The following is an 11,875-nucleotide window of genomic DNA, read 5'->3' as shown; positions in this document are numbered from 1 at the left end:
CTTCTGATTACTCCCACCTTGGTTCAAAATGGAGCCTAAGATCCTTAGCTGGAAGTCAGGCTACCATGGGCTCTTCTATGGAAGCTTGACTCCTAGTGGTAGTACCATGAGATTACTGTTAGGGGTCATAGACATCATTTTGAACATGGGACTTTAGAGCAGGAGTGTCACGCTACGCCTAAAGCCCACCTGGGGCTAAACCCTGCGGCCACCTAGAGGGTCTGTCTCAGCACTGCTCAGGCCCACTACCGCCTGTGCTCTACTCTGGCATACCCTTCCTCCTACCTGTGGGTTATGCTTGCCTCTGGGTGAGTCTCCTACCTGCAACTTAATTCCCCAGTGCTTTCTAAGGACACTGGGGCCACAATCCCAGGGGTCCCCCAGTTCCCAGAAAGCACCCACAGACCAAAACACAAACCAGCAGGATTCTTAGCCAGTCTAGGACAGCAGAGTCAATAAACAAATAGGTTTATTGTTACAGTAAAACAGTGAACATTTGAAAAAACTAGGTGAAAAAACTACAGCAAGAATCAACATTAAAACTATCTAACAGTTGCTACTACCTGGGTAGGACCTGGGGAGTTCAGGAAATATAACTGCTCACAGGGCCTCAGTGAAGAGATCTCTCTCTCTCTCCCCTCTCCCTAATGATTATCTCACAGCTAGGCAGAAAAAAAACTAGTCACTTTGTAACAGCTTTATAAAAGAAAAAAGAAAAAAGAAAAAAGAAAAAAGAAAAAAAGAAGAAAGACAGTCACCATCTGCTGGACAAACAAGGGAAATGCATGGAACAAACGTCATACATTCACACAAGAAGTTACAGACATAAATCCCCTGTTTCGTCACAAGAAGCAAATGGTGCTCGCTTCTGCTCTCCATTAGACACCAGGAAACCCTGGGAAGAGATAGGGGTGGGATCACAAAAGTTTGCAATGTTTGGGGGGGGGGGGGGGGGGAGGTGAGAATTAGAAGTCTGCCCTCAGCCTTTGCACTTGCTTTTCCCAGCAAGCACTTATTCATGCTGTAGATATTTTATTATATTCACATGTATTCCCCTTGGGGAACAAACATCAGATTGTTTGGCCCACCCTAATCACACCTCCTTGCTATCTAGACGTGACGAGCTTCCCCATGCATAAATAGCTGCTTTTCTAAAATGGCATTTAAATGTGCATATGCCAATCTGCACGTGTCTATTTACAAACAGGGATGCTTCTAAAGTAAGGTCCATAATATACTAGTCATCCAAGCAAGTTTTCTCTCAGCTGTGCACATAACACATACATAATCTCAAGTAAAACAGCCAATAACAATGTTATAAACCAAAGCAGACCAGCACACTCTAGCCTTAAACCCCTAATTAAAATGTATAAGACTTCAAATAATCAGTGTTGACACAAATTTTCAAGAAAGGGTTCCAGGTTTAGAAAATCTTTATTGAAAAGAGTCCAAGTGTTATTTTTTTTTTAATCCTTTAAAACCCACAGTGATAATTACTTCAGTGAATGCGAGATAATAGGTAACAGTTTAAAAATCCAAGGCTCTGATGTATCATATTGAAATTAAAAAAAAGAATTTATTACATCTGAGCCCAATACACTTTGCCCTCTTTCCGACAAGGATCTGGAATGCAATCCCACAGAACCCCAAAATGCAACATGGTATTGACAGATTCTGGACTCTAGTGTTCAGCAGGCTGGTAAGAAAATGCTTGCTGAATTAGGTAAAAGCTTCAACTTACAGCCATGAAACTTCATTTTTTTTTTTTTAAAGATCTAACAAATCTGCAGTGAAGGCTGGCTCAGGGATCGGCTCCTGGAAAAGCTACAATGAAAGTTACAGTGCTATGGTTTTCCCCACAGATGAGAGATGTGATCAGTGGCTGCCATCTCATGTTCAGCTTCTGGAAAAAAAAAAACTGCTGAGGGACTGTGGTTATCCCCACTATGGTTTGTCTGGCTCAGCTGCTACAGGTAGTGTTGCAGTTTTTCCCCAATAGATGCTGCAGTTGTCATCAAACATTTGTTCTTAGCTCACAGAAAATGTCAGAGAACGTCCTCTCTTTCCCTGAATTTCTGGATACTCTAAATCTTTCAAGTTTGCATCAGTAACCATTACATAAACACTGAGACAAAATCGATATGGATTTGCCAATATGTTCCTGTCTCTCAACATAACTTCTGAAATGAAGAAGCAAAAAGAACAGGAGATAGCAAAACAGCCTGTGTTCAATTTCACAATACAGCGGGAGGAACTTCCTGAATGACGAACGATCGTGGGAGAACTTGCTCATTTTCTTTGACTGCAAATAACCCAGAAGCAAAAATGTTTTAAAAATCTTCAACTGCCATTAAAAAAAACCCTACACTTTGCGAAAACTTGACACCATGATCAACCAACGTTCAAAAGTTTTTCTCCGTTTTTTTTTTTTTTTTTTTTTTTTCAGATAAAAATGCTCTGCCTACAATCAGTGCATATTTTAAAACTTCAAGTCTATGTGTAAACTAATGCTTGGAATAATTTCACCCTCTTCCCTCCCAAGAAAAATCAAAATTGTAGTTGATAATGGCCAGAATGAAATACAGAAGGTAACTGACATGAGGTCACTACAAGCTGGATAGCTAGGTATTCAATCTGAAGCACAGCGGAAGACGGGAGCATTTTGCCTCTCAGTTTCTAAGACCCTTCCCCATGGCAAAACGTAGGAGAAGAGAACAGGTCCAGAGAAAACGTCTGTGACCAGTGCATCACCCTGAGGTTAATGAAAACCATTGAGTCATGACCTAGGGCTGTCTGCAGAGCCTCCTCTTATCCTCAGGAAACATATTGAGAGATATCTGAGAGAGAAAACTGAAAAAACAGTATGCTTGGCAGGCAGCCATCATATCCATATGCACTTTTGAGATGACCCAGTCGATCAACAGAAAGGTGGACTCTACGGGCACCAAAGAGGCAGAAACTCTACCCCCTCAACATGGATGTCCAATTTCTCCTTGGAGATCTCCTGTTGCTATCTTTGGGACTGGAAATGTTGATGCAGGGACTCTGCTTGGGACTTCAGCAGCTGAAACTCCTCCTGAATAAAATCTGTGATTGCCTTCCGCATTTCCATCTGCATGGGAATGGGGGGGGGGGGAGGCGGGGAGAGGAATAGAGATGGTCACAGCTCAAAACATATTACAAAAAGCAGTCTTACATGCCATATATGTCTAACACCCCCTGCTGTACGTGCCCACACATCAAGCTGCAGAGAAGGCCTTTTGCACAAAAGCTCACCCTCACACATCCAACAAAACAAGGGTATGTGTATTTAGAGGCTTCTTACTGCAGATCTATTCTCCGACCTAAGACATTCCACCAGAGGCATCACACTGAATGGCTTTCCAATCAGAACAGTGATTTTCTGCAAAAAGAAAGAAAAGAATCAGAGGATGGGTCAATGGAGATGAAAGAAAATTTACATCAACCCAACACAGTTTGAAAGCAAATACAAATCTGTAGACAATACACAGGCAGTCACATACAGCTCACCACAATGAAGGTGGATGAGTTCTCTGAACAACAGCCCTCTATAGAGAACAACTGAAAATGCAGCTACTTACTGTAGCTGAAACTTATTTGCTGGGTTTGGCTGAAGTTGAAACCAAAAACTAGAGTTTGGTTGTGGGACTTTTACTCCAGAGGGAATTCTGTGCAAAAAAAATTGCAAAATTCTGCACACTTTCACCTCTGTTTCCTAAGACGCTAGCAGCTGGCAGTGTGGTAGTGCTGACACAGCCCATTCACACGGCTTAGTAAACGGGGGTTTGGTTTGTAATATTTTTTAGCAGAATTCCCCTATTATAAGGGCTGGCATCTCCCCCCAGGCAGGAAATACCCCCCACCCCAGTTTCCATGCACTTTCATACAGACCTCCATCCCATTTCCATGGCACACACACATACCCCTCCATCCACCTTTTTCCAGCCCGCCACACTATCCACCTTTTCTTTTCAGCTCCCTCCATGCATCTACACTCTATACACCTTTTCCAGCCCCCCCCCCCCCCCCACTCCATCCATCTTTTTCCAGCCCACTTTTCCCTGCACCCTCACCTGACCAGCGTTGGAGGAGGAGGAGCTGGAGCTGGAGCTGCAGATCGGGATGCTTTCTGCTCCTTTGCCATCCCAGGCCCGACTGTTTCTTTGAGATGCATGGCTCAAAGGAACCGCCGGGAACCGAGGCAGCAGAGGAGGCAGCCCGACCTTCAGCTGTGTAGCTCCTCCTCCGGCCCGGTGAGTATGGAGGGAATCACGGAGTTACTGTGCCTGCAAAGGCAGACTGCACAGAATTCTGCATGGGAAAGGCAGAATTCTGCACAGTCTTGAGGGGAGGGGGGGATTGTGTGCAAATTCTGCATTGCGCACTAGCGCAGATTTACCCCATTCCACCAGGAGTAGAATGTGAACCAATGGGGATTGTCCGAGCTTGCAGTCGGCAGCCTTCTGCTAAACCCACAGGAGGTTATTACCCTCCAGTTCCAGGAACTGCCAGTACAGGCTGACAACTGGGAGAGCCATTTTAACAAGGACCTCCCAACAAGTCTGGTACATTTTGGTTCCAAAGTCAATGCAGATGTACTTAAATATCCTCGGAGACAGGACTATTGTGAGAATGTGTTTAAAAAAAATCATGATTACCAGCTTTTTGTGCTTACCCAAACTGTGCACAAACAGGGTATGATACATACCTGTAGCAGGTGTTCTCCGAGGACAGCAGGCTGATTGTTCTCACGACTGGGTGACGTCCGCGGCAGCCCCCACCAACCGGAAAGAAGCTTCGTGGGACGGTCGGCACGCAGGGCACGCCCACCGCGCATGCGCGGCCGTCTTCCCGCCCGTGCGCGACCGCTCCCGCCAGTTGAATGACTAGCAAAAGATGAAACACACAACTCCAAAGGGGAGGAGGGAGGGTAGGTGAGAACAATCAGCCTGCTGTCCTCGGAGAACACCTGCTAAAGGTATGTATCATACCCTTTCTCCGAGGACAAGCAGGCTGCTTGTTCTCACGACTGGGGTATCCCTAGCTCTCAGGCTCACTCAAAACAAGAACCCAGGTCAATGGAACCTCGCAACGGCGAGGAAACAACAGAAATTGACCTACGAAGAACAACTAACTGAGAGTGCAGCCTGACCAGAATAAATTCGGGTCCTGGAGGGTGGAGTTGGATTTACACCCCAAACAGATTCTGCAGCACCGACTGCCCGAACCGACTGTCGCGTCGGGTATCCTGCTGGAGGCAGTAATGTGATGTGAATGTGTGGACAGATGACCACGTCGCAGTCTTGCAAATCTCTTCAATAGTGGCTGACTTCAAGTGGGCCACTGACGCTGCCATGGCTCTAACACTATGAGCCGTGACATGACCCTCAAGAGTCAGCCCAGCCTGGGCGTAAGTGAAGGAAATGCAATCTGCTAGCCAATTAGAGATGGTGCGTTTCCCGACAGCGACCCCTAGCCTGTTAGGGTCGAAAGAAATAAACAATTGGGCGGACTGTCTGTTGGGCTGTGTCCGCTCCAAGTAGAAGGCCAATGCTCTCTTGCAGTCCAATGTGTGCAACTGACGTTCAGCAGGGCGGGTATGCGGCCTGGGGAAGAAAGTTGGCAAGACAATTGACTGGTTAAGATGGAACTCCGACACCACCTTCGGCAGGAACTTTGGGTGGGTGCGGAGCACTACTCTGTTGTGATGAAATTTGGTATATGGAGCATGAGCTACTAGGGCTTGAAGCTCACTGACCCTACGAGCTGAAGTAACTGCCACCAAGAAAATGACCTTCCAGGTCAAGTACTTCAGATGGAAGGTATTCAGTGGCTCAAAAGGAGGTTTCATCAGCTGGGTGAGGACGACGTTGAGATCTCATGACACAGTAGGAGGCTTGATAGGGGGCTTTGACAAAAGCAAGCCCCTCATGAATCGAACGACTAAAGGCTCTCCAGAGATGGCTTTACCTTCCACACGATAATGGTAAGCACTAATCGCACTAAGGTGATTCCTTACTGAGTTGGTCTTGAGGCCAGACTCTGATAAGTGCAGAAGGTATTCAAGCAGGTTCTGTGCAGGGCAAGAACGAGGTTCTAGGGCCTTGCTCTCACACCAAACGACAAACCTCCTCCACTTGAAAAAGTAACTCTTTTTAGTGGAATCCTTCCTAGAGGCAAGCAAGACCCGGGAGACACCCTCAGACAGACCCAACGCAGCGAAGTCTACGCCCTCAACATCCAGGCCATGAGAGCCAGGGATTGAAGGTTGGGGTGCAGCAACGCTCCGTCGTTCTGCGAAATGAGAGTCGGAAAACACTCCAATCTCCACGGTTCTTCTGAGGACAACTCCAGAAGAAGAGGGAACCAGATCTGACGGGGCCAAAAGGGCGCTATCAGAATCATGGTGCCGCGGTCTTGCTTGAGCTTCAGTAAGGTCTTCCCCACCAAAGGTATGGGAGGATAAGCATACAGGAGGCCGGTCCCCCAATGAAGGAGAAAGGCATCTGACGCTAGCCTGCCGTGTGTCTGAAGTCTGGAACAGAACAGAGGCAGCTTGTGGTTGGTCTGAGAGGCGAAAAGATCCACCGAGGGGGTGCCCCACTCTCGGAAGATCTTGCGTACCACTCTGGAATGGAGCGACCACTCGTGCGGTTGCATGACTCTGCTCAGTCTGTCGGCCAGACTGTTGTTTACGCCTGCCAGGTACTTGGCTTGGAGAAGCATGCCGAACCGACACGCCCAACGCCACATCCCGACGGCTTCCTGACACAGGGGGCGAGATCCGGTGCCCCCCTGCTTGTTGACGTAATACATTGCAACCTGATTGTCTGTCCGAATTTGGATAATTTGGTAGGACAGCCGATCTCTGAAAGCCTTCAGTGCGTTCCAGATCGCTCGGAGCTCCAGGAGGTTGATCTGTAGATCCTTTTCCTGGAGGGACCACAGACCCTGGGTGTGAAGCCCATCGACGTGAGCTCCCCACCCCAGGCGAGATGCATCCGTCGTCAGCACTTTCGAGGGCTGCGGAATTTGGAATGGACATCCCAGGGTCAAATTGGTCCGGATGGTCCACCAGAGCAGTGAAGTGCGGCAACTGGTGGAGAGGCGGATGACATCTTCTAGATTCCCGGTGGCTTGGAACCACTGGGAAGCTAGGGTCCATTGAGCAGATCTCATGTGAAGACGAGCCATGGGAGTCACATGAACTGTGGAGGCCATATGACCCAGAAGTCTCAACATCTGCCGAGCTGTGACCTGCTGAGACGCTCTGGTCTGCGAAGCCACGGCCAGGAGATTGGTGGCCCGCGCTTCGGGAAGGTAGGCCTGAGCCGTCTGGGTGTTCAGCAGCGCTCCTATGAATTCCAGAGACTGGGATGGCTGGAGATGGGACTTTGGGTAATTTATCACAAACCCCAGCAGCTCCAGAAGTTGAATAGTGCACTGCATGGACCGGAGGGCTCCTGCCTCCGAGGTGTTCTTGACCAGCCAATCGTCGAGATATGGGAACACGTGCACTCCCAGCTTGCGTAGGTAGGCCGCTACCACCACGAGGCACTTGGTAAACACTCGTGGGGCAGAGGCGAGCCCAAAGGGCAGCACACAATACTGAAAGTGCCGTGCGCCCAGGCGGAATCTGAGATACTGTCTGTGAGCTGGCAGTATCGGTATGTGAGTATATGCGTCCTTTAAATCCAGGGAACATAGCCAATCGTTTTTCTGAATCATTGGCAGAAGGGTGCCCAAGGAAAGCATCCTGAACTTTTCTTTGACCAGGAATTTGTTCAGGCCTCTCAGGTCTAGGATGGGACGCATCCCCCCTGTTTTCTTTTCCACAAGGAAGTACCTGGAATAGAATCCCTGCCCTTCCTGCCCGGGTGGTACGGGCTCGACCGCATTGGCGCTGAGAAGGGCGGAGAGTTCCTCTGCAAGTACCTGCTTGTGATGGGAGCTGAAAGACTGAGCTCCCGGGGGACAATTTGGAGGCAGGGAGGCCAAATTCAGGGCGTATCCGCACCGCACTATTTGGAGAACCCACTGGTCGGAGGTTATGAGAGGCCACCTTTGGTGAAAGAATTTTAACCTCCCTCCGACCGGCAGATCGTCCGGTACGGACACTTGTAGGGCGGCTATGTTCCCGTGGATCCAGTCAAAAGCCCGTCCCCGGCTTTTGCTGTGGAGGCGCAGGGGGCTGCTTAGGCGCACGCTGTTGACGAGAACGAGCGCGCTGGGGCTGTCCCTGTGCCTGACGAGGCCTTCGGGCCGGCTGGTTGTACCTACGCTTCGCAAAAGAATAGGGTGCAGCCTGCCGGGCCCGGGAAAAACGTCCACCTGTGGAGGTGGATGCTGAAGGCGCCCGGTAGGAGAGCTTGTCGAGAGCGGTTTCCCGCTGATGCAGTTGGTCCACCATCTGCTCGACCTTCTCACCGAAAATGTTATCCCCCCGGCAAGGGACGTCAGCCAGTCTCTGCTGGGTGCGGTTGTCCAGGTCAGAGGCACGCAGCCATGAGAGCCTGCGCATCACTATACCTTGGGCCGCAGCACGAGATGCCACGTCACAGGTGTCAAAAATACCCCTGGACAGGAACTTTCTGCACGCCTTCAGCTGCCTGACCACCTCCTGATAAGGCCTGGACTGCTCCGGCGGGAGCTTCTCGACCAGGTCCGCCAGTTGTTGCACATAGGTCCGCATGTGAATGCTCATATAGAGCAGGTATGACTGGATGCGGGTCACGAGCATGGAGGATTGGTAGGCCTTCCTCCCAAACGAGTCCAGAGTGCGAGACTCCCGCCCCGGGGGCGCCGAGGCGGTATCCCTCGAACTCCGTGCCCTCTTGAGAGCAGAATCCACGACCGCTGAGTCATGGGGCAATTGGGGCCGCATGAGCTCTGGGTCAGAGTGGATCCTGTACTGGGACTCTGCTTTCTTGGGAATGGTGGGGTTAGTTAATGGTCGCACCCAGTTCCGGAGCAGCGTCTCCTTCAGGACATTGTGCAGCGGCACCGTGGAGGACTCTCTAGGTGGTGATGGATAGTCGAGGACCTCGAGCATCTCGGCCCTCGGCTCTTCCACAGAGACCACGGGGAAGGGAATGCTGATAGACATATCCCGCACAAAGGAGGCAAAGGAGAGACTCTCAGGAGGTGAGAGCTTCCTCTCCGGTGAAGGCGTGGGGTCCGAGGGAAGGCCCGTAGACTCCTCTGAGGAGAAATATCTAGGGTCCTCCTCTTCCCCCCACGAGTCCTCATCCTCGGTATCGGACATTAGCTCATGTAGCTGAGTCCTGTACCGGGCCCGGCTCGACGTCGAGGCACCGAGGTCTCGGTGTCGTCGAGCGGTGGACTCCCGCGCCGGCGGGGACGGAGCTCCCTCCATCGACGTCGACGGGGACTCCACCTGCGTGGCGGTCGAGACCGGCACCACAAGCGGCGGCGGTGTCGACAGCTCCGGCGCCGGGCTAGAGCTCGCCGGCGCCACAGTCATCGGCGCCGAGGGCGCAAGCACCCCCGGCGCCGGCACAGCCTGGCGCATCAGCCCTTCCAGGATCCCCGGAAGGATGGCTCTGAGGCACTCGTCCAGGCCCGCTGCCGGGAAAGGCGGTGGGGCCGGTAAGGGTGTCGGTGCCGGAAGCTGCTGGGGGCCAGGAGACGGCACCGAGGTGCCGGAACCCCGACGCGTCGGTACCTCCACAACCGACGGAGACCTCTCCTCACGACGACGACGCTTCGGCGTCGTCTCCTCTCCGACATCGGGATGCACCGAAGGCGACCAGTGACGACGCTTCTTGTCTTTCTTCCGATGCACGTCACCGGCGCCGGAGGGCATGGAGGAGGAGGAGGTCGATCCCCCTCGGTCTCGAGGTACCGGGTCAGACAGGGTTCGGTCCCGCGGCCCCCGAGCTGAGGGCGTGACCGGGGCCGACTGCCCACGCGGCCTCTCACCCCCACTCTCACCGGAAGACCGGCGGGCCGACGGGACCTGTTCTCCTGGGGTCGCTGCCATCGGCGCCGATGTCTCGGGCATCGATACCGGTACCGAAGGGCCGGGCGTCGATACCGATGCCTTCGAGGTCGACGTCGAGGGGCCGGCGCAAGTTCCAAAAAGACGGTCCCGCAGAACTTGCCTCGCAACCTGGGTCCGTTTCCGGAGACCGAGACACAAAGAACACGACTTGAGATTGTGCTCCGGCCCGAGGCACTGGAGGCACCAAGCGTGGGTGTCGGTCTGCGAGATCGGCCGGCCGCAGCGACCACACTTTTTAAATCCACTCGGGACCTTCGAGGATATCGACGGAAAAATCGCGTCGGCGAAGTCAAAGTCGTCAATGGTGGCTAAAATCACACCACGAAAAACAAACGACCGAGCGGCCACTAGGCCGCAACGTGGCGTCCCCGCTGGAAGCGAGGGAAAAAAGGGAGCGCGTGTCCCACACGCGCAGGGTTTCTTTTTTTTTTTTTAAAAGGAAACCGGGCGGTAACTAAAACCGATAAACAAAGTTAGAAAAAAACACGATCAGCGTATACGCGATCGAACGATCCGGCGGCTGAACAGAGAGAGCGCAAAACACGACTCTCTCCAGGCGCGGAAAAAAAGGAACTGGCGGGAGCGGTCGCGCACGGGCGGGAAGACGGCCGCGCATGCGCGGTGGGCGTGCCCTGCGTGCCGACCGTCCCGCGAAGCTTCTTTCCGGTTGGTGGGGGCTGCCGCGGACGTCACCCAGTCGTGAGAACAAGCAGCCTGCTTGTCCTCGGAGAAAAGAGAAAATTTAGTTAAAGGACAAGCATGATATAGAGTCTTACTAAAAATAGAGTAAAGGAGTCCAGACACTGGTCTACACTGTGGACATTATACCAGCCTGATGCACAATCAAGAACAAAAAAGCACATTGATGTCACTGAATGAGAGGACTACATGCTCTGAAAATTTAGAATCAAGAGCAATACATTTCTCAAATTATTTTCTAATATATAAACTTAATTTCATTGTAATATCATTTCCCTACTAACACTATAAGTCTGCTGCTTGACCAATAGTTGTGCTTGAAAACAATCATTGCATGATCCTCTCTCATAGAATCTAACTTCTGCATGCCACAAGTTTGATTAAAACGTAGCTCATCTTCATCATACCTGAATAATGAAAGACCATATTTTACCTCCCAGCAAAATAGCCTCCACACACATGGACCTCAGCTAATGAAAACTGAAACTAAAAGCCACAGTGCTTTTACAGTGGCTGACTTTGACGTTTGAAGTGACAGTGGATGTAATATCTCCAGAGAAGCTAATTCCTAAGGAGCTTATCTCAAATTTACAGACGTAAAAATTGTTGCTAAACTTTTGTATCAAAAGCATTTCTACTTACCATATAAACTACTATGTAAGATCATAACTGCATTAACTTGCTATCGCATTACACACACACAAAAAACAGAACACAAGAGTAGCTCCCCCCCCCCCCCCCAACTACCTTACAAGCCCTTGTGGTATTGTGGTGTTGTCAGGGCAGAAGTGATCCCCAGCCACTCTTGCCCCTGTCAGCTCTACTCTCAAAATGGCTGCTGTGACCTCTTGTGGCAGTTTCACAATTTTGGCTGCCATGACCAATAGTGGCATTTTGAGAGCACAGCCAGCATAGACAGGAGCAACTAAGGATCACGCCTGTCCTGAGTACACCCTCCATCAGGGATTGAAAGATAAGCCCAAGGGGAATGCCTACAGGTGGGCAGGGGGGGGGGGGGGGGAAGAAGGCAATTCTTGTTCAGAGATGAGGGGAGGAGGATGAGGAGGAAGGGGATGGAAGGAGACAAAACACAAACTTTTGGTTTCCACCAAAAGCACATGGTCAGTTTCA

General features: G+C 50.9%; 1 protein-coding gene across 5 annotated transcripts in view; it reads right to left on the bottom strand.

Moving 5' to 3' along the window:
- Positions 1 to 1,415: 1,415 nt before the first annotated feature.
- TAZ (tafazzin) overlaps positions 1,416 to 11,875 on the bottom strand; it is a 39,395-nt gene continuing 28,935 nt past the window's right edge. For all 5 annotated transcript variants that reach the window (XM_030194143.1, XM_030194141.1, XM_030194142.1 and 2 more), the window contains exons 10-11: positions 3,326 to 3,403; positions 1,416 to 3,112 (exon numbers count right to left, since the gene is read on the bottom strand). In XM_030194143.1, the coding sequence (XP_030050003.1) occupies positions 3,011 to 3,112; positions 3,326 to 3,403 (180 nt within the window). In that variant the 3' untranslated portion in view covers positions 1,416 to 3,010. The remainder of the gene's footprint in view (positions 3,113 to 3,325; positions 3,404 to 11,875) is intronic.

Source organism: Microcaecilia unicolor, chromosome 2 (genome assembly GCF_901765095.1).
Source record: "Microcaecilia unicolor chromosome 2, aMicUni1.1, whole genome shotgun sequence".
Classification (NCBI taxonomy): domain Eukaryota; kingdom Metazoa; phylum Chordata; class Amphibia; order Gymnophiona; family Siphonopidae; genus Microcaecilia; species Microcaecilia unicolor.
The sequence above is the reverse complement of the archived record's forward strand: the minus strand, read 5'-3'. Positions and strand labels throughout refer to the sequence as shown.